At 31.9% G+C, this 22,627-nt stretch overlaps 2 protein-coding genes across 2 annotated transcripts; one reads left to right on the top strand and one right to left on the bottom strand.

Annotated features, from left to right (window-relative positions):
• Positions 1-3,888: 3,888 nt before the first annotated feature.
• On the bottom strand, positions 3,889-11,266 carry LOC148606172 (peroxisomal membrane protein 2-like). The gene is made up of 5 exons (XM_088545543.1): positions 11,021-11,266; positions 9,612-9,719; positions 8,381-8,552; positions 7,741-7,860; positions 3,889-6,734 (listed from the first exon to the last, which is right to left on the bottom strand). The coding sequence occupies exons 1-5, from the start codon at positions 11,134-11,136 to the stop codon at positions 6,654-6,656; spliced, it is 597 nt and encodes a 198-aa protein (XP_088401669.1). The 5' UTR covers positions 11,137-11,266; the 3' UTR covers positions 3,889-6,653.
• A 57-nt stretch (positions 11,267-11,323) lies between these two features.
• On the top strand, positions 11,324-21,444 carry LOC148606171 (uncharacterized). The gene is made up of 4 exons (XM_088545536.1): positions 11,324-11,465; positions 13,793-14,062; positions 14,573-14,707; positions 15,600-21,444. The coding sequence occupies exons 1-4, from the start codon at positions 11,399-11,401 to the stop codon at positions 16,403-16,405; spliced, it is 1,278 nt and encodes a 425-aa protein (XP_088401662.1). The 5' UTR covers positions 11,324-11,398; the 3' UTR covers positions 16,406-21,444.
• Positions 21,445-22,627: the final 1,183 nt, after the last annotated feature.

Here is a 22,627-nt window from a genome sequence, read left to right as displayed (position 1 = left end):
AACAGCTCAGAAATAATCGTGTCCTGGGAGAGTACTTCTGACTCTCTGACCTTTCAAGTCTTCAATTCCAAAACTTAATACTTTGGAAAAGTCGGATGAAAATCAAGCAAAATCAGACACACCTCTTGAAATTCAAAATATAGATAAGAAAATTGAATCGTCAGGAGATGAGTCGGAGTCATTCGATTTAATAACTGTAAAGGTTTTAGGTCGTGATGGTTATGTTGATGTGTGAACTTGATTTTACCAGTGACATATAAAATACATATATACATTATTGTACATGTATGTGACAATGAAATAAAATGTTTAATGGTGGTAAAAGATGTTTTAATTTGACATGCTCTGCTTAACTAAAAAATTTTACCCCCCCCCTTGAAATCCATGTGCAGAAAAAATGATCCCCCTCTTTGAATTTATAAAAAACCTGACCCCCTTTAATTTCCAACTTAAAGAAAAAAACTTGAACCCCCCTTGCATTTTGACCAGCCCACCCCCTCCCAGGTAAAAAATGATAAGTCCCTTATCCTTGTGTCCCATCCTATTTTTCATTTCATTATCATTTCATAATCATATTATCATTCATTTCGTTGATGTAGCTGAAATATTGCTGCTTGGGCGTTAAACACTAATCAATCAATTAATTTACATATCTGCAGTTACATTCCTTGAAACGTTTACGTCTCCAATTTTAGTGTTCGGGCTTCGTTTATCGTGCGTTTAAACGCACGGTAAACGCACAATACTTTTGGGAACTCATTATTGGCCTTCGGCCATGTGAGCTATTGCCATCACTTGGTGTCCATCGTCGCTAACAATTTTTCATTGGAACTAAACTCGGTATAAATGTTCCTTGGGGTATCCTGCATAGACCTAGTGTGGGGCTATTGAAAAGCATGGTCGCCGTTGCTAAAATAGAATATAGGGGGTCAGACAGTAGTTTTTCGCAAATATCTCCATTACCAGTTTAGCCAAATTCTTACTGGATAAAAGTGTTCACCATGATGAGATCTACATGTATCTGTGGTCAAATTTTCGTTGTAATCTGTTGAGTCATGTTGAAGTTTTTGCCCTTGTTCGACGTTTTTTGCTATTTTTAATGTTATTGCTTTCAAAAGCCGTTAGGTTTAGTGGAATTCTTTCAGTTGCTGAAGTGTTCCGTCAAGTTATTATAAGGCCTACAAAAGTCTCCATGGATAAAAGTTGTCAGATGACTTTTTGTCAGAGGTATTGCCCTTGAAACATGAAAAATGACGGGTTTTTTTTAGTTTTCAGCCATTATCTTGGAAACTTTAATAGATAGAAAGAAATTTTCAATCGCTGAAATGATCCTAATTATAAGTCCTACCAAAGTCTTCTTGAGTCAAAATTGTTGAACAACTTGTGAAATTTATTGCCCTTGAAGGACAAACGTTAATCAGATGAGCGATTCAGGATCCGGGGAAGCTCTTGTTCGACATTTTTTTTTTGCCATTTTTAATGTTATTTCTTTCAAAAATCTTCTCCCCTGACACTACTTGACCAATTGGCATCAAACGTGGTTTGAATGTTCCTTGGGGAATACTGCATAGAATTGATGTGGATATATTTGATCCGTCGAAAAACATGGCTGTCATTATTAAAAATAGAACATAGGGTTCAGACGGTAGTTTTCCGCATATATCTCCGAAACCATTAAGTTTAGCCAAGATCTGGCAGGTATGAAAGTGTTCAGCATGATGAGATCTATCTGTGGTCAAATTTCCATTTTAATCTGTCAAGCCTTTTAGGAGTTATTGTCCTTTTTCGACGTTTTGTTATTTTAATGTTATTTCTTTCAAAATCTGCAAAGAACTGGTGTGGGGGTCTTTGAGCTATCGAAAAGCATGGCCACCGTTTAATACTAAAAAGATGGTTCAGAGAGTAGTTTTTTCGCATATATCTCCAAAGACGTTAGGTTTAGCTAAATTTTGACATTGATAGAAGTATTCAGCATGGTGAGATCCTTCTGCGGTCAAATTTTCGTTTTAATCCATGAAGCCATGTTGGAGTTATTGCCCTTTTTCAACGTTTTTTTAATGTTATTTTTAATGTTACTTCTTTCAAAAATCTTATCCTCTGACACTACTTGACCAATTGGAAACAAACTTTGTATGCAAGTTCCTTGGGGTATCCAGCATAGAACTGATGTGGGTAATTTTGATTCGTTGAAAAACATGGCTGCCGTTGCTAAAAATAGAACATATGGGCCAGAGAGTATTTTTTTCGCATACATTTCCAAAACCGTCAGGTTTTTGCTAAATTTTGACAGCGTAAAAGTGTTCAGCATGATGGGATCTATCTTTGGTTAAATTTTCAATTAAATCTGTAAAGCCATGTTGGAGTTATTGCCCCTTTTCTCATTATTCTTTTTGCTTTTTTTAATGTATTTCTTTCAAAAATCTTCTCCTCTGACACTATTTGACCAATTGGAACCAAACTTGATATGAATGTTCCTTGGAGTATCCTGCATACAACCTGTGTGGGGATTTTTGATCCGTGGAAAAACATGGCCACCGTTACTAAAAATAAACACAGGGGTCAGACAGTAGTTTGTCGCATATATCTCCACAACCATTTGGTTAACCAAATGCTTTCAATTGCTAAAATGATCCTTTTTATAAGGTCTTCAAAAGTCTTTGGGGATCAAAGTTGTCAGGTGGCTCCTTGTAAGATTTATAGCACGTGAAAGATGAAAAATGACGTCTTTTTTCACAGTTTTCAGCCAATATCTTGAAAACTATGATAGAAAGAATTTTTCAATTTCTGAAAGGAACCTTTTAATGATTTCTACCAATGTCTTCTTGAGTCAAAATTGTTGGACAACTTCTTGTTAAATTTATTGCCCTTGAAAGACAAACCTTTTAACAGGTGGGTCTACTCTGTCATAGGCATCACAAATTTGAAAAAAATCATTATTTAGTACTAAATTTTAATTATTTTTGCAAAAAACATTTGTTTTTAACTACTTTCAACTCGTCATTACTCAACAAAAATGAAAGAAAAATTCTAATGTAGTAATGTTTTATACTACATAAAGCCTTTACAAAAATACAGTTTGGTAACTCTGTTACCATGTATTTAAATCCAGCCTAGTAGGGGACCAAAACATCCCATAATGTACCTAGTCTTTTGTCTTTATCCAGTTTCAAAGGAACCAAATTTAAACTTTTTTATTTAATATCAAATTCAATTTGTGAAAACAATGTATATAGCAAAGCAGTACAATTTCATGGTGATCCATACACTTTTAACTCAAATCATGTGGAAACCAGAAAAATGTTAGTTGTATAGAACCTTTTGGTATAATTTAATGGATAATCATACAATGTTACTCAAGTTATCCTGAAGAATCCAGACATCTATGGATGACTGTGGTATAATTTCATAGATATTCATACACTGTTACACAAGTCATCCTGGAGAAGCCTGATATCTATGGACGACACTGGTATAATTTCATAGTTATTCATAGACGGTTACACAAGTCATCCTGAAGAAGCCTGATATCTATGGATGACACTGGTATAATTTCATAGTTATTCATACACTGTTGCGCAAGTCATCCTGAAGAAGCCTGATATCTACGGATGACACTGCCATTGACAGCAACACCATAACATTATTCAATGTTAATTGGTGTTGTGGTCCTATAAACATTTGTGATCATGTGACTACAGGGACCTCCAGCCCCATGAGGACCTCTTCAGTGGATTTTGAGCAAACTTGAACTACATGTTTTTATGTTGATATATAACTTCATTGGTAAACGATGATGATCAAAATATATTATAATTCAGTAAGAGTATGGCACACTTTGAGTTGTAATTGATGAAATAGACATGGTGAAAAAAAATTATCAAAAAGAAATTTTTATAAAAGTAGACATCTTTATTCATTAATTAAAACACAATTAACAATAACAAATCAAGTACTGCAAATTTAAAAATTAATGCATTTTTTTATATTGTGTTTCTTAATAAAGAATACATTAGAGAACACAATTTAAAGCATGAGGTGATTGTGATTATATTTTAGACAATTAATGTTTCACAATATATCTATAAACAAAAATGCAATAATTTCACATTAAAAAAACTAAATCGTTTATTCGTCTTTGAAAATATTTTTTACTCAGAAAGAGTTTTAATAAGCATTAAAAAATTAACAAAATAATTTGCAAAAATGACTTAATATAGTTACTTTAATCAAATAATGTTAATATTAATTTTTGTGGTTGCTATTTTTTGCAGATTCTGTCAAGGGTAAGGGACACAACCCATACAAATCATCAGAACGTTTGTATTCAGCATTTTACATCAATGTCATGTAAGCATCAAATAACATAGATTAATTTCATTCTATGTCAAATGAAAGCTTGATAGCCTTTGGTGAAATTGAATATGATACAAACATATCACTGACTTAATGAGTTATGTCCCTTACCCTAGATCTACCTCTTTCAGTGGTTTTTAAAATTGATGAGTGTTATATAGTTAGTTTCAAAAGTACAATTTTTAGCAATTTTTATCCACTATGAAAATATGTTTACAGTAAAGATATAAATTGTTAAGTTCACATAATTTTCGAGTTTTTTAAATTTCAATTTATATCAAAGTCACTTTGAAAGAAATTATTTTTAAGGATAATATTCAATTCCTTTTATTTCTTCCAGAAAAATTAGGGGAAATTTTCTGCTTATTAAAATTAACCCTTGATAAATGATAATCTTACGGATTAGAATCCATCTATTCTAATTCTACATGTTGCAAAAATGGACAGCATGAAATATATAGAAAAAAAATGCACTATGAAAATAAAAAAAAAAATTATTTTGGTTTTAAGGCCCTCCTGATTTTTTTCTTAAAATGGCGCCTCATTGCACAATTTTATCACATTACAATCTATATAAAAACAGAATATCACCTACCACATCTTTTTTCCTGGTTGTAAACAATGTAAAAGCATCATAATTATTTATGAAAAGAAATGCCACTCTCTCATTGGCTTTCAAGAAAAATATCAGGAGAACCAAGAATTAAACTTTAAATGACCTAATTAAACACATTCCTTAAAGGTGAAAATCTCATTACATGAAATAAATACCAAATAAATACAGACAATAGTTGTATCTTTGTGAATTACTAAAAGAAAATTTACAAAAGTAAAAGAAATCACTGAGATAATTAAGGACTAAGAAACACACTTTACAGAATACAGATAATGTAAAATGTTAGATGCATTGTACCATACTTATAACCTTGGTTCAGTCGATACATAAATCTAACAAAAATAAGTCAAAATACAACTACATAATGATGTACCTAATGAGGCATCACTTCATTTTTAATAAATCCCAGTCAGATCATAAAAATTAATATGGGCTGGTAAGAATATTATTGGAGCATTCCCTTGGCCAGATTCATAGGCATCCTTTAAGCATTATTTAAGAGTTAGCTCCCATTTGGGACAGTACATGTATTTTAATAACTATTTGTTAACTCAATTTTCCGACAGATAGAAAAAAAAATCATATTGTGAAGAACCTTCAAAATGGGCAACTATAGAAGACAAAAAAAAAATTAAAAACTGTCAACAAATGGATATCATTGGGAGTTAAATCAGCTTTGAGAAAAGACGGCATATGGACCACCTTGATTTTAAATATTGAAAATGGTGTCCTAATATGGTCTGCATTTTTGTATATGTATTTAAAAAAACAGTTGCTTATTTATGGACAATATACATGTACCAGCAATTTAAAACAAAAGGCTCCCAGGAGCCTGAATCGCTCACCTGGTTGAATTTTGCCTATCAAGGGCAGTAAGTTAAACAAGAAGTTATCCAACAATTTTGACTCAAGAAAACTTTGATAGGATTTATCATAAGGATCATTTCAGTAAATGAAAGTTTAATCTATCATAGTTTTCAAGACATTGGCTGAAAACTGTAAAAGAAAAAAAAAATCTGTCATTTTCCCCTGTCATGGGCAACAACTCTTATAAGAAAGCGTCTGACAAATTTTATGCCTGAAGACTTTTGTAGTTCTAAAAATAAGGATCATTTCAGCTATTGAAAGAATTTGGCTAAATCTAACAGTTTTGGAGATATATGCGAAAAACTAATGTCTGACCCCTATGCTCTATTTTTAGAAACGGCGCCCAAGTTTTTCGATGGATCAAAAATCCCCACACCAGTTCTATGCAGGATACCCCAAGGAACATTCATACCAAGTTTGGTTCCAATTGATCAAGTAGTTTCAGAGGAGAAGAGTTTTGAAAAATTGTAAACGACGACAGACGCCAAGTGATGGCAATAGCTCACATGGCCTTCAGCCAGGTGAACTAAAAAGTAGTTCATGATTTTTCAAGCCAAACCGAAACTGACAAATCAACCCATACAGTAAAATGGTCCCAGCTACAATTTAGTCAAAGTAACCATTTGGGTCAATCACCCAGTCCATAAATTACCATATGACCCTTAGTACCATTTACAATCTGCTAATAATTTTCATCATTTGGCTTTTAAAGATCTTAACCCAACATCCACTGCTTCCTGGTTCAAAGTTCAAGATAACATTTGACCTTGACATTAAGTCTGATTATACTGTCTGTACATTGTTCATTATATTCAGGTTACTGACTCAGCTGCCTTCTCTTAATTGCTACAATAACTGACCACAGCAGGGCAACACCATTTCCAAATAAAACTCGATACTAAAATATACAATGATATAAAATGTCTTAATATTTTAATCATGCCAATTCAAATATCAGTGTGAGATTGTAGGTAATGCCCCCTGCTGAATTTATACTAAGTATGTAATGAATGAAACCCATTTTTCTAACTAATTTGCAATGAAGCCATTTTTAAAGACAGGAATCTAGCTCAAAAAAGCAGGAAATCTTAGGTGTATATCAAGGAGGTAGACCTAGGGAAAGGGACATAACTCTTACAAATCTTTGGAATGTTTCTATTCAGAATTTTATATCAATCTCATGTCGGCAACAAAGTAACTTGGACTGATTTCATTCTGTTTCAAATGAAAGCTTGATAGGCTTTGGTAACATTGAATATGATACAAGCATATCACTGATTTCAATAGTTATGCCCCTTACCCTAGGTCTACCTCCTTAAATCTGTGTAAAGAAAACACCAGCCTTTACTAAATAAAACTAAGTATGGCTTAAATAAGTTTACAGGATAATCAAGCTCAGTCATAGGGAAACAATGAATAATATAACTTCTGCAACCTTTCCTGGCTCTCTGAGCAGTCAAAATGTAGACTGAATATTAACAAGGGGTCTACTGTCACTGAAAAATGTTTCATTATTTTGAAGTTTACTTCAAGTTGCCAGGATGTTGCCCGCTACAAATCAATATCATTGTTTTTTTTTTATTATCATTTTATTACTCTAAGTAGCAGTATAAAGACAATATCAGTGCAATGACTTGACAAAAAAAACTGAGATAGGTATTTGGTTTGAACCAGTAAAACTGCTAGCATAGCCTCACATTTCCTGCAGTTCTAAGTCTACATTAGACTAATCTATACAGGTATCTGTTTTATGTCAAGTCAATGCACTGCTATTGTCTATTTTCTAGAACATTTCCTCATTAAACTGACATGCAAGTTTGTTTGGTAAAAACAACAATTATATTTTTAAACAGAGAAACTGTGCTCTTTTTCAATGTATTAATGGGTAAGAATATATTACCTACCTTTTGAGGCACATAGTTGACATTAATAAACTGGAATATGGTCCAAATCTGCCAGTTCATCTTCAGAATTGGCCAAAAAGTTTCCTTAATCTTAGCTTTAGCTGCCTCATGCCCAGCTCCCTAAAATTTCAAGAATCCAATATACATATGAAAATGAGGAATTTCAGATTTTTTAGTTTTCAATTTTAACTTAAAATGTTTTATGTATCTTTCTAATGTAAAGGTATGTATATGTACCTGTTTTAAAATGAAGAGATGATTTGAGAATTACTTCATAAAATTGTTAAGAATTATTCTGAGTTTTTCATCTTGAATGAACATGGCTATAAATGATGTTGACTTGATCAGTGATCAAGTATCTTTTGATTGTCATCAAGGAGTAACTGTTCAAAGTTTAATTAAAATGTTAAGTAGAAACTTGTCACCCTCAAGCCTGTTTTCCAACTTGGTGCTGTCTATTGGAGTATAGAGGAACAGAATTCCAACCTTTTACATTATAGAAGTAGAGCGGGTCACACCTTGCATTGACATGCCTACTACTGTAATGGCATATGTACATACAGTAATTAAATTTAGCCCCTCTGATTTTTATTTGTTTTGCCACACAAGGTCTAATTTTAATTAGACTAGGCCTACATACCTCTAATATTGTGATGGCATACAGGAAAAATAGTATAAAAGGTGGAGCAAACACAAATCTATCGAAGATGACTCTTTTTATGCCGTCCATTGTGGCAGTTTCTTTCTTCTTAGGCATCAACTTATCTAACATTATGTAGAAGTAATGGATCAATGGTCCACTGACAACAAAACTAAAAAAAAAGGTCAAAACTGAATCAATGGTCCACTGACAACAAAACTAAAAAAAAGAAGGTCAAAACTGAATCAATGTTTGAAAAACATAAATATAAGAAACTGACATTAAGTAATTTAGTAACTACTGCCCCTTTTAGTTTAAAATTTTGCTTGGGTTATTCAGGATTTTTTAGTGGAGTCTGAGTTTCTCATTTGCTTTTGTTACTTTAGTTACTTTATGTTTTTTGTTGGTTTAATTAAAAATTAAATATTACAAATTATTCTGGTTCATGCTCCAAGTTTTTGGTGGAGTCCGAGTTGCTCATTTACTTTTGTTACTTTGTATGTATGATTTTAGTTACTGTATGTTCTTTGTTGTGTATGTCTGTTTTCCATGTCTAGTCTCTGTCCCTGGATTACATTCTTTTGATTACCCTATAACCTTGGTCCCCTTGATTACTCTTTAATTGAAACTACTAAGCCCTTCTTGGAACTACTCAGTCATTTTTTTTTTTTTTTTTTTGGCCTTATAAGAACTGTGCAGTGTTTCATACTGCACAATAGAGAACCTTATAGCCATAAGAGTGAAGAACCTGATTTATTTCCAATGCAATTTTAAGATAATTTTTTTTCAACTGACCTAGTAGAACTTTTTTTTTAATTTGCATTTTTACTTTGCTCATTATTACAGAGTCGCTATTCTAAATACCTAGTGATATCTGACAAGTTGGAGTATGTTACCTTGGTTCATGGATTGCTTCACTTCCAGCATACCATTTTATAAGAATATATACTTTCTGCATTCTAGGATAAGACGGTTATATGACCAATTCCAAGTCGTTCTGACTGTTCAGGATTGATTATACAGAAAACTTTAGATCACTTTTTATTGGCTAAGACTGATTATTTGCTAAAATAGGTTTTATTTCAATCAGTTTGTATTCATGATTCTTTTTAAATTGATTAAGTGATTTAATCACTGAGATCAGAATATATGAGACTTTTAACATTTCTACAAAGGACATTTACATGTACCCTTGTATACATTACAGTTGGATGAAATAAAATTAAGATACCTAAAACCTGCATAAGAAGCCACACTTCTCCATACAATTTTCCCTTTATTTTGTTGGTTGGGAACAATCATTTGTGATATAAGATTGCCTACTGCTGACACACAAGCACTGCAAATGTAAATGTGAAAAAATGTCTAAATTATCCTGTAAAATCATATTACAAATGTAAATAAGGATTTATTAGTTCAAAATGTAATTCAAAATAAGCTGACACAAACACTATGAAAGAAAAAGGTTTCAGTGATTCTTTTACAATATGTATTTTTACTGGCTCAGCTTGTTTACATGTACACTGGAGGAGATGCATGTTGCACATGGAATCAACAACGACCGTGAATAAATGATTACCCAATTGCACATTTACATTTGTATTTTCACACCTCTAAATAAGGATTTTTGCAAAAAAGTGGCAACACCATAAAAGTAATACAAATATACTAAATGTAAATGTGTTAGGCACATGTAAGAATCAATAGTTGAAAAGCTTTTGACCTGGTAAACGATTATCTTTATTCGAGAGTTTCATTGATACAGAACAGGTGTTCCCCAGAATCGTACTCCATGTACATATACATTACATTTTCAGGCCTTTCATTAAGAGGCGGTACCAGGTACTTTTACCCTTCTAAACTACTAAAAGGTACCTCCAGAATTTTATAATGTCATACTTTTTTTCTTGGAAATACATTTCATATACATTCAGGTACGAGAAGACTAACTATTCGTTATATTTAATATGCAAAAAATTTCTGGTAATTACACTGATTTTTAAGAACCATGGACTTTAGCCCCAAACTTTCAGAAGACACAGAAATCAAAATTAAAGTATATTTGTATTTCATATTCCATTTTTTGCTCCATTCATATAAATTTTCTGTTTTGCCCAAATATTTTAATTAACCAATGTTTCAGTAGATACAACAGAGACTCTGACCCAGGACTCCAAGTAATTTCTGATCCCCTGAAAGCTACATGTATAACAACACAAATAGTAGATACATGTACATTGTATTCATTTCTGGTGTATTTATTCATAATTATTGATTTTGTTCCTAATTCAACTATTCAAACCGGCAGTCCTATACATTTCTTCTACAGGCATATCTTTAACCGATAGAGGTCTGCAGGTGTATTTAAGTACGGCCAATCAGTATACATGTATAGTTTCCATTTGACATATTTAGGCTTTAGCATGTGTCTTTGGACTACAAGCTGTAAATACATGTAATACATTGTATTTCTCAAAGATAAGTTGAAAGAATACACTTCAAAAGTGCAACCAAATATAACATGGATTCTATACATCTGGGGGATGTGTGCACAGTCTGGAATTCTGACAAAAACATTGATCGACTTATGTAATAGTCCTAATACAGACATAAAACTTGTATAATATAAATTAACTTAACCTGGTACATGCTTTGGTAAGCACAGGTCTCGCTTGCAGCAATCCAATGTATGCTTTCAGTGCCTTTTCAGCGATATTTCCTTTTGACTTCTCCTGTTCATCTTTGCTGAGACTCATTTTGAAGGTCAGAATGTAGAATTTAGATAATTTTCCTAGTTGTTGAACTTTGTCATGGGCGCAGACATCTTGCTTCTCGAGATTTCTCGTGCACCTGCGAGAACTCGTCTGCCATTATCTATCCTTCCACAAAAACATTAGACGATGAAAATATTAAGGATGAACGTCGTTTAAACAGAAATCGATAACTTTTTAACCTAATTATATTTTCAGATTGCAGCATAGTGAACAATGTAGCTGACATATACCACAAAATTACATCATGAAGTTGCCGTCGATATTTTTACATGTACAAGTTGCAGGATGGATGTTTTTCCTATCGATAAGTGGTACTTACATTTATTCAAATATGCATGTATTAGACTACTTGAAATTTTAAAATTCTTGTTCAGTATTTAAATTTGAAACTTCCTCCATTTTGATTAATGTTTGCTCTAAAAAAACATGATAAAAGCATTAACTTCTACTATACTCGGCGTCACATAAATAACATACTGTTAAAATTTGAATAAAAATATTTTTTACGACTTTATTGACACCTACCATCGTTTAATTGCCTTAAATGACTTGCTCATTCGTTTAGCCAAACGGCTTCTCCCTAAAGATTGAATCATTAAATTCCGGTCGGATTTTAATTCACAGTGCCAATATTTATATTGTAAAAAGTCGGCCATGTTTACAGTGATCATTTGTTAGATGTTGTTTACGTTTAAATGGTTTGTCCAAAAACCGAAGAACCCAGAATGCATTTCGGCGTCACATAAATAACATACTGTTAAAATTTGAATAAAAATATTTTTTACGACTTTATTGACACCTACCGTCGTTTAAATTGTCTTAAATGACTTGCTCATTCGTTTAGGCAAAAAGACAGAATCAATAGCACAATGCAATGCAAGAAGCTTGTCTTCACTCCGCTCAATCAAATATTAATTTTGATGAATAAATTTGGTAAGGGGTAAAGGTATGCATTAGAAATTAAATTCATGAATATATGATACAGTCAATCATTCAGTCAGCAGACTGACTTCATTTTGCCAAAATATTTATTTACTTGCATATGTATTATAAAGAAAAAAGTAACATTTATCTCAATAAAAGAAAATAAATATATGAAAATGCTTGCTTATATTGTGTGCATATAAGCAACATAATGCATAGTCTTAAATAACATAAGTAAATGATGCACGTATGCATTCACTTCTCCCTGTTCATCCCCAATTCTTCCCAGTGTCTCTCTGAAAGAGAAGTCACTTCTCCCTGTTTTTCTCGAGTAGCTTGAGCCCTGTTATAGGTAAATAAATTTATCTTTGAATCGAACTACATTTCTTCAAAGTTCTTGGAAATCATTGGGTGGTTACTAGGTAAAATCAATTTTTGTTTTGGTGTCCAGGTCAAATTAGGCAGTGGCTCCCTGTCCACACATTCGTGGACAGATGCTTCTTCAATCTAATCGTTCACACATCCTGTTCGACTCAAAAACATACAGAATCATGACAGAGCTGCCAAATTCGTTACAGAAATGTTGTCGAAGTTATCTACAAATGTACAATTTAATGTCATCACTGATGACTGGTGTCAAAAGTTGCTGCATCATCTTTACAAGATGTTTAAAAAAAATTAAATCTTGGTCACAAATATAAATATCCTACGTGTTAAAAAACATATGGAATGTTCTTAAAATTTTAGTTTTTACAGAGAAGGACCAGTGTGAATGGATTTGTTTCACATCTGCTGTCTGGAATGGCAACATTGTATATTGTATTAATTCTGAATGAATTTTAATTGTTATTTTTACATCAGTTAGAATTTAAATTGTATTTGTATCATTTTGTATATATTTGTATAAAAAGAATCATGATTCCTTGTAATTGACTCAAACCGGATGTGTGGACAATTAGCATGTAGAGGCTCCCTGTCCACGAATGGGTGGACGAGCAGCCACTACCATCAAATTATTGAAATATACACACTGGCCAGTGGTGTGATTGAGCTATCTTGGTCATGACATTCAGGTCAAATTGGTTGAAAATGTACTCTTATTGAGCTTCACTAGTCTCAGTGTCATTGTCTAATTGTTGAATAATAGACTAATTCTGCAACTATTGGTATCATTGGTTGATGGATTTTTGTTTTATGGCCATTTGCATATTGTTCATTCAAGTATTTTCATCAATTGTGGTTGAATTTTCTATGTATCATCTCCACTTGTATATAGGAGAGTTCTTTGTGATGTCATCACTTACCTGTGATTCAGTTTTGGTTGGCAAAAAATCCATTGAGTGGCATGGGGCATCAAATTTAAACCATCATAACGTTTTCATTTTTAAAGATTGTCAGAGAATTCTTTTGGTTCCCTAAACTGCAAATAAAACTCTTCATCCATGGAATTTTTAAATAAATATTCAGGTAATAGACTGTATGAGCATACAATTTTGTTGATTTTATATGAAAAAAAACATTCACATAATATAAATATCATTACAAATTTATTTTTTTATAGTAAAAGAGTAATAAATTTACATACAAAATATGAATTATGTCAGCTACATGAAACATTTTACAGAACTAAAGTTGTGCTATAATTATTATGACAATAGTGAAAATGACAAGCGCTAGCTAAATCACTGCTTTTCTTTTTAATCAAAATTTATAGCTTTCCCAGATGTAGAAGGAAAACTAACATGTAAAGATTTTAATGGAAAGCCAGTTGACCATGGTAAACAGTACATGCCAGATTTTAACGATAGATGTAAGACATGTCTGTGTGATCAGGGATTTCCAACAATGTGTAAACTAGTGTCCTGCTCTCCACCAGCATGCCCTTATGTGGAACGGATACAGACTGAATGTTGTTCTTTCAGATGTCTAGATGTACCGCCATCTTCCACTAAAACTCCAATGTCCAATGCGACAGACAATACTGGTAAATATACATATGTAGTCTACAGTGTGTAGGTCGGATATTAAATACATAATGGAACACTCTTTGTTTGAAAAAAAAGAGTAAAGAAAATTTCCAAATTTCACATATTAAAATTGTATTTTAGTAGCAAGATATAATCAGTGGAATGCACTGTCATTGTCTTATAAAGGGAGATAACTCTGATTTTGCTTCCACTTTGGTTATTTACAAGGTTTCATATGAAAAAATAATTATTCTTTCCAAAAAGTGCCTCACATTCCTGACCTCATGCAAAAATATTTCTATTGTCTCGTATAAAAAATAAAGTGGAACTTTGTCATATAAAAGGATAAACTTATTTAATTTTGCATGATTTTTATGCAGACAGCCACTTAACTGAATTGATTGATGTTTTCAGTTAAAAATCAATTCTGTTTGTTTCATGTACAGCACTACATGTATGCCTTGTCCTTGTTGAATACCTTTATTTCAAGTACATGTACTGTACTATGATGCTTTTGTTTGTTCTAGTAACGTCCACAGACAGCCTGACCACTCTTGGATTACGTTTAGTTGCCAGTACAGTAACTTCATTCCTAGTTTTGGCTCTCCTGCTCTTCGCTGTCCACCAGTTGAGAAGAAAAAGGCTCATACTTGCTATGAGAAGTATGTAATTATTGCTAGAATTAGTCTAATTTTCAAAAATTAAAACATTGTCATCTTGTAATTGATATGCAGTTATTATCCATGATATTTTATTTAAATCCATATGGACAATACATGAAAGTCATCTTTTGAACCAATCAAAGAAGGAAAAAGTTGTTATGTTTAATTACAAAAATTGAGGCACACAAGTAACCATGATGATACCCTTGTTTATACAAATGAATTATGCCTGCTGTGACCAGGAGCTGCTCAGATTTTTGTTGCAAATTTTCAGAAATTTTTAAATATGACAGTACATTTTAGTCATCTGATGAGTTTTCTTTGTCAATTATTCAAAATAATCTACATTCATGTCATTACTGTACCTAATTTACCTGTTGGGATTATCATTGTCAATAGGATTTATTATATTCTTTAATAAGGTACAATGTAAATCTGTTTCTGAATGTATCATATGGTTTAACATGGCTATGTATGGATTGTAGCCGAATTATGCATACCTTTGACCAAATGATATGAGTTTTGATAGGCTCAATAATATATTTACATCTAATTGACACCTCCTATGATAATTTATTTGAAAGGATGCTTATTAGATGAATTGTGAGTCATGGTCCCCTGGTCTAATTCCCTTGGATTGGCTTCAGTCATTAATTTTTCATTGTCATTCTCAGACCAGGTGTGATTTGAGGGGATGCCTGTTGCTGAACAACTTCTTTTCATTTCTGATACAGAAAACCTAGGTGGCAAGAAAATCGCCAACTGGTTATTTTTGTCTCCTGATTAAACTATTGCAAATTGCGACACTGGCAAAGCCCAGCTCAATCACTCTGTAACTGGCTGAAAAAGTTTATTTTAGGGGAAAACTGAGTATTATTTACAATATTTCCAGGGTACAGTGACAACAGAAGAAGACACAATCATGATATGTATGCACCTGATTATTTTGGAATGACATGCCCTCCATATGAGGAACCACCACCTCCATACTCTCCTCCAAAACCCCCGGAGCATCCAGAAGAAGCTCCACCCCCTTATGACAGTGTTGACTCTAATCATAACGTTAGTTCTCGTGTTTATCCTGAGCAGACTTTTCCTCCAGTTTGTGAACAGATGCAAACCAACGAGGAGCTATCGACAAGAAGTCCACCTGTACCTAGTCGTGAAGCTGTTATACAGACCATTGATAGGAACATACAAGCTAGACAACTATCTAGGGGAAATAACTCTACCTGGAATACTTTACCTTATTTACATGGACTTAATACTCGTAATCATAACAGGCGTATACAAAGAGGATTGTCAGAAAATTCAGATCTGGAATCTGATCGTGCTTCTACTGACTTCGCAATTACTTCTGACTCAGAATTACACTATAGTAGAGTTGATGGACAAGAAAATTCAGACTTGCGCCATCTTAGATTAGCAAGACTTTTAAGTCCTAGTCGATCAGTGAATACCACTAACAGTTCAGAATTTACTGCATCAAATAGTCAAGACCTTTCTGAAGTTGAAAGGTCAAGGTCTTCAAGTGACAACCTCCAAAATGATGATCAATACCCTGACCACAACTTTAGCCAAAATTTAAACTGGTCACCTTGCAACCAGGGTCGTGAACCAGGAACTGAAAATGGACTAAACAGAACCAATCTTACTCATGAATTAGACAATGTTATCAATGAAAGTAGTGTTGTTTAGATAGTAGAAAATTGGCATTACTTTTGCACATGTGCTCTAAACAAGTGAATGAAAATAAAAAAAATCAAATATTTTCACAGAAAATTTTACAAACTTTATATTTTGACATTTGCAACTTCTAAATTATATATATTATTTTACACATGCATTTATTAATGTATGAACTTGGTTTGTTCTTGTATTTATTTTTCTAACTATGAATTTGTATAATATTAACTAAATGCTGTGGTATAATATTTATGTGAATTTTTCTGGTGATATGAATATTGAGAGTGAATGATAAGTTTAATGTCCCATTTTAAAAAAAAAAACCATAAAAGCTTAAGATTAATCTTCCAAGCACATGTACAAGTCAGTTAGAGATAAGAGTAGATAAAATTAAACAAGTGATACTCTCAAAAAATAGTGCAATGAGTTTTATAATGTATCATAGATTCTCATGTGTTGGTGCACAGTTATTTATTTCTCTCCTACAAATTGATATTTACTAGACAGGGACATTAATCAGTGTTCTAGGATTCTACTTTCCTGTCACCCGTTAGAAGTGCAGTTTTGGTATTTGGAAAGTGGTTTATTATAATCCACTTTCAATCAGGCGAGCAAAAATTTTGAATTTCAGAAAAGAAGTTCAGAAGGCAGATTTTAATTGTGGTAAAGTTAATCTTCATTTGTAGTTTTCCAGCAAAATCTTTGATAAAAAAAAAATCTTGGAACACTGCATTGATCGTGGGTATCTATTTTACAGGTTTGTCCAAATTTTATTATTTTGTATTTGAATTTGTGGATTTCATCGCTCCGTTTTAAGTTATCAACTGAAAATAATCATTTTGTGTGGAATTTGAATTCATGCTTTGACCAAATCTCGAAGACCACAATATTTTGTATCCCATTAATGATAGGTACTCTTCAGTATTATACAAATGGTTTTATGTGATTTATCAATACATTTCAAAGGTACCACTTTTCCTGTTATTCTGTAGTTGTTTTTCATGTATAAGGATTATGCAAGCCATTTAAGCAAGTTTTTTTATAGGGACATAACCCACCAACACCTGACAACCTGGTTTGCCGTCTCATTGGGGAAAGGAAGAACAGTAAACATTTTTCTTTGAAACACAAAATATTTACACTTCAGTAAGTAGCTAAATGGTTTGAAATTAATTATCCAAATGTAACCAAGTACTTACCACAGCTACAATAAGTCAAATATTTGTATTTGAAGTCTACTGCTGTCAATTGCTCCAATCGGACAGTAAACCAGTCTGTCAGGTTGGAAGGTTACTTCCCTTTCCTCACAATTTTAAAAAACGAAGTTGAAGTCAGGATAATGAAAAAAGGTCTATTTGTTGATCAATATTAATTGATATACAATCCTTTCTTGTTGTGAAAATATAATAAACTGTCTGAAGGTTTTAGGAGGTATTTTTTATATAGCAGTATTTACAATGTATGTTTTATCTTTATCAGTTTGAGAAGTTAATCTCTGTAAGAACCTACTTTTGATTAACTTATGGTACACCAAGTTTTATTAACTTTATAGTTGTATACACTCTTATTTGACAACTGCATTTTTGCTATTGCAAGCCATAATTTAACTATAAGTTACGTCTTAACAACATGCACTGGTATTTTGTACATTTTGTAGGCAAATCTGATTAGCTGTATATTTCTTTGGTGTACTTTATTCGTCTTGAGTATATGTTATAGAATGCTATTCTCTCTGTTTTAAATGAAAATTGTAACGGCATATAAATTGTTTTAAGTGTTTTCCAAAGAAGATTCAATATGCTTAGTTGTCAAAGTAATTAAAAAAAAAAGTAATTTTCAATTTTTCATTAGAAATAAGAATCTTAAAGGGTCCTACCGGAATTTAATAAAACATCAAAAAATGATTTAAGTCTAAATATGCAAGAGACCCATGTAACCTTGCCGTCCAATTTTCTTAAGCATAATTATTATAAGTAACCATGACAGCATTAATTTTTCAATGCAATACTAGGCTATGTAATCTCAGTCTTTTTAACCAATCAATTTTTACTTTAATTGCCTTTTAAGAACAGCTATTTTTAAAGAAAAGACAGGTCCCATAACAAATTTAATTCACTGAAAAAATGTATATATAGGGAACAATATAAAGGTTATTGTTTCTGCGTTTATCTCAATCAAAAACTCCAATAGAATTTCTGTTGTTTTTTGTTTGTTTTTTTTTTTTCATGAAACCCCCTTGCCTGGTTCTTAGAAAAAGCTATACTTAATACATAATTATACCATGTTTTAGTAATTAGATACTATGTTGTCCTGTTCATTTTTGTGCAATTGTTTTACTATCTATCATGGATATTTTATTTAAAAATAATATTATTTTAGCAGTCATGGATTTTTTTATACGAATTTGTTCATTTAAAAATGGGTGCTGGCATAATTTCAGCCAAAAAGAAATGAATTTTCATATACAGATGTGTCGAATCATTCACATGGAGTAACAAAGCTTGTGCATTTAGTTTTTCCTCAACACTGTAGAATTGGTTTTATACCATTTGTTTAAGTACAGTAAAAAAAATCTAGATTTTTTTAATACACTTTTGATAGTTTTTTTCAATTGTTTCCTGTTATCATTTTTAAATCTATTAGTGTATCTACATGTACACAATTTTTTTTCTACAACTTTCAGTGATGAGCTAGTGGAGGTGTAAATAATTGACAATTTTTGTATAAATTTGGGTTTATGTCCCTTATGAAGTAGCCATATTGTTTGACATTGTAATTTCTGTCTTACTGTAACTGTTCATTTTTTTTCTCTAAAAGCCTAGTAAACTCGGATCAAATGGACATTTTTCTATGATGAGTAATGGTCTGGTAAGTTAATTTACTCTCCTTAATTGAAAGAATGTCTTAAATATTCAGTGTTTATACATGAGTCTGTGATCACATTTTAATAGTAAGTATTATCTGTATGTAATATTTATGCATTTATATAAAGTCTATGCTTGATTATTAGTAGAAATAATTATTACACTACATTAAGTATTTTGATTTTCCAAAATGCTTTACTTGTTTATATTGTATTATGACTATCCTATGTGAATATTCATTTCATGCTAAAAAATTACTTAGTGAAAAATCGGTTCAGTTTTATTCATGAAAACCTTTTTCCATATCGAAATATTCTCAACCACAATTTTATCCAATCGGAACACTTGAAATTGAAGGTTTAATGAAAATTTTTTAAATCAGGCACCAGTTGTCATAAGCAGATAGATAGAATTCAGTCTCAATTGATAGAGCAGGAGTCACAAACACATGTTTGAATTTTTTTTAATTAGTTGACAAATAAAATACCTTGGTTTTTTTTGTTTTTAATTTTAACATGAATTTTAAGTATGGCATGCCTTACCAACAAAATTATTAGTACGGCAACCAGAAATAAGGCATTTACTGTTCCTTGAAAAAATGCTTCCAAACACAACTTACATGACAGGAACTCTTTTGCATTAAAAATGTAATGGGAGTTTATTGAAATGGAATGCATATAATTTTCACTTAGTTTTCATCGCATTTAAGCAAATAAGATTTGCGTAGTTGTTCACATGTTGTTCAATTGAAACTTAAGGTGCATTTCACATGATTTTTTATATGAATTGAATGATTTAACACTAAAATTGTGGGAGGCTCATGTAAAATATATTTAGCTTCTGTGTGATATGGTCAGCTTCAAATTCAATTTGGTGATAGTGTTGTGATTGAGGTAAATGTGTAATTTTTTATTATAACATATACCATAATAATACTGGTCTTTCCTTGATCTAAACTTTAGACTTTAGACATAGTTCAGATATCTATGGAATAATGTAAGGATTAAATCTTCTTATTAACTATCTAAGTCATTTACAGCTAGTTGAAATAGACCAGTTCCAATTTCAATACGATCTAGCTAGTCTAGTGAGTAATTTAAATATCTCTTTACGTAGAAATCTATACCACTGTGTCCTACTTAACTATCACAGAACCCCTGTGTAATCTTTTGGACATTATTGAACTTGTATAATTGCTGTCTGTGTTTGAATTAGGCCTATCATAATTTATGAAAAACTGTATATAATGATGATATTCAGGGAATAGAGTTGGTCTTAGGATTATCTCCTAAGAGCAGATTTGAATGAACAATTACACATTTCATAGTACAGACCCATAAAACAACTTGATTACAAAAATAAAAATATTTAGCCTTTTTTGGGGTGTATCATATTTTTCAGATTTTGCATGATTCTTACAAAGACTGCTACTTAAAAACATAAACATGAAAACAAGTTACTTGATTAAATCTAACAAACGTGCCACCATAAAATTTTATAAATCCTTACACAAACAAACTATTTTTACATAAATTTCACATGAATTAAGCAGATAATTTTTGTGATGAACTTCCCATGAAATTCATGTGAACTATTTTGTGTACCATAGTTTACATTCGCTGTAGAACTTGTTTAAAATGACTTCTGTTTTGTTGTAGATTTTTATTAGTGTTAGCATGGTTTTACTTTAATTCATTGGAGAATTATGGTACTCAATGAGAAATATTGAAACATGTGCATGTAGTTATGTTAGTTCTATCTTCCCTCTCTGTCATTTATATACATGTATCTGCATATTTAAGAATTTTTATTCTTATTTTCAAGGAAGTTCTTTGGAAGTAATTTTGTAGATGATGTATGTTTTATGTATTTTCATATGCTTGATGTAATCCATTCACCTAATGAAGAAGGTCATAATATCATTTATTTCCTGAGAATGTAGAACAACTCAGTATGTGTGTGCTTATTTCTGTTCGAAAAATTGAGGGAAGATTCAAATTGGGAAAATGCTGCCTGTAAGAGATTCAATAAGATATTGTTTCCACATCAGTAAATGATATTTTGATACTTTGTGGGTATTCCTTTTCCCTATCTGTTGCAGATTTTTCCTGTTTGCTTTTGTTTTGTAACATCTTTTGACATGTGATATTTAACAACAAAAAATTATTATTGAACTTGTATAATTGCTGTCTGTGTTTGAATTAGGCCTGTCATAGTTTATATAATGATGATATTCAGGGAATAAAGTTGGTCCTTATACAGTTAAAACAAGACATAAAACATGTATACAGATGATACACACAGAAACCTCTAAATCAAGACTCCATAAGAACTTATTCTATGAACTTGTCTGTCAATGCTCATAGAAATTGTGACTAGATTTGTTCTAATCATTTACCTGAATATATTTGGCCTGTAAGAACTAGGCACCTCTACATGGACCAGTTACACCATCATCCCCTTCAAAATGTCTTCATATTTGTCATCTCTCACATAATTGGTAGCCGTAATACGCATACACAACAAAAATTGCAACATGTTTTTAAACTATGTTAGCATGTAGGTTTTTGCATATATCTCCAAAACCGCAAGTTTAGCCAAATTTTTTCAATAGCTGAAATGATCCTTATTATTAGAACTACAAAAGCCTTCAGGGACCAGAGTTGTCAGACAACTCCTTGTAAGAGTTATTGCTCTTGAAATGGGAAAAATGATGTTTTTTTTTTTGTTTTTTTTTTTTACAATTTTCAGTCAATATCTTGAAAACCATGATAGATAGAAATAATCTTTCATTGCTTAAATGATCCTTATGATAAGTCCTACCTAAGTCTTCTGAGTTAAAATTGTTGAAAACTTAATGTTGAATTTATTGCCTTTGAAAGGCAAAATACGACAAGGTGAGCAACTTCAGCTCCTGGGAAACCACACACAGGTGTGCCCTATGGAAAGTTGAATATTTTATGAGGTAAAATTCTTCACAGATATTGCATCATTAGCAGTATCAGTGTGTGACATATATGTCATCTGTCAACATTAATGATACAATATGTTGCCTCGCAGATGAAAGAGCATAGTTCATTTAAGATAAAATATGCTTGTCATTAAAAATATGTAGTTTACCCCATTTGAAAATTATATAACTGTGTCAACCTCAACAGCAACATCCAAGTGTTAAGAATTGAATTAAGGCTCATATCAGATCTTCTGCACATAAGGTATATTCACCCCATTTCAAAGCTTTAAATCTCTGCCACACACACTGTGCTGAACCCCATCCCTTTATGCAAATTAGTACAGTACTCTGGAAACAGTTTGGTGGATTCTTATCACATGTCTTGTGAATGTTTTCACATCCTGTATAGCAGAGTAT

Source organism: Perna viridis, chromosome 9, assembly GCF_037379345.1.
Source record: "Perna viridis isolate PV_CMFRI_1.1 ecotype Kerala chromosome 9, ASM3737934v1, whole genome shotgun sequence".
NCBI lineage: Eukaryota > Metazoa > Mollusca > Bivalvia > Mytilida > Mytilidae > Perna > Perna viridis.
Note: the sequence above shows the minus strand (reverse complement) of the source record. Positions and strands in the feature narration are given on the sequence as shown.

What these genes read in the sequence shown, in the direction of transcription:
- LOC148606171 (XM_088545536.1), top strand. Translation starts at nt 11,399, where the DNA reads ATGAAGTTGCCGTCGATATTTTTACATGTACAAGTTGCAGGATGGATG. An exon ending in CAATGCGACAGACAATACTG is followed by an intron (nt 14,063 to 14,572) that starts GTAAATATACAT and finishes TGTTTGTTCTAG; the next exon opens with TAACGTCCACAGACAGCCTG. An exon ending in GCTCATACTTGCTATGAGAA is followed by an intron (nt 14,708 to 15,599) that starts GTATGTAATTAT and finishes CAATATTTCCAG; the next exon opens with GGTACAGTGACAACAGAAGA.
- LOC148606172 (XM_088545543.1), bottom strand. Translation starts at nt 11,136, where the DNA reads ATGAGTCTCAGCAAAGATGAACAGGAGAAGTCAAAAGGAAATATCGCT. An exon ending in CTTACCAAAGCATGTACCAG is followed by an intron (nt 9,720 to 11,020) that starts GTTAAGTTAATT and finishes TTACATTTGCAG; the next exon opens with TGCTTGTGTGTCAGCAGTAG. An exon ending in ATGCCATCACAATATTAGAG is followed by an intron (nt 7,861 to 8,380) that starts GTATGTAGGCCT and finishes TTGAAATTTTAG; the next exon opens with GGAGCTGGGCATGAGGCAGC.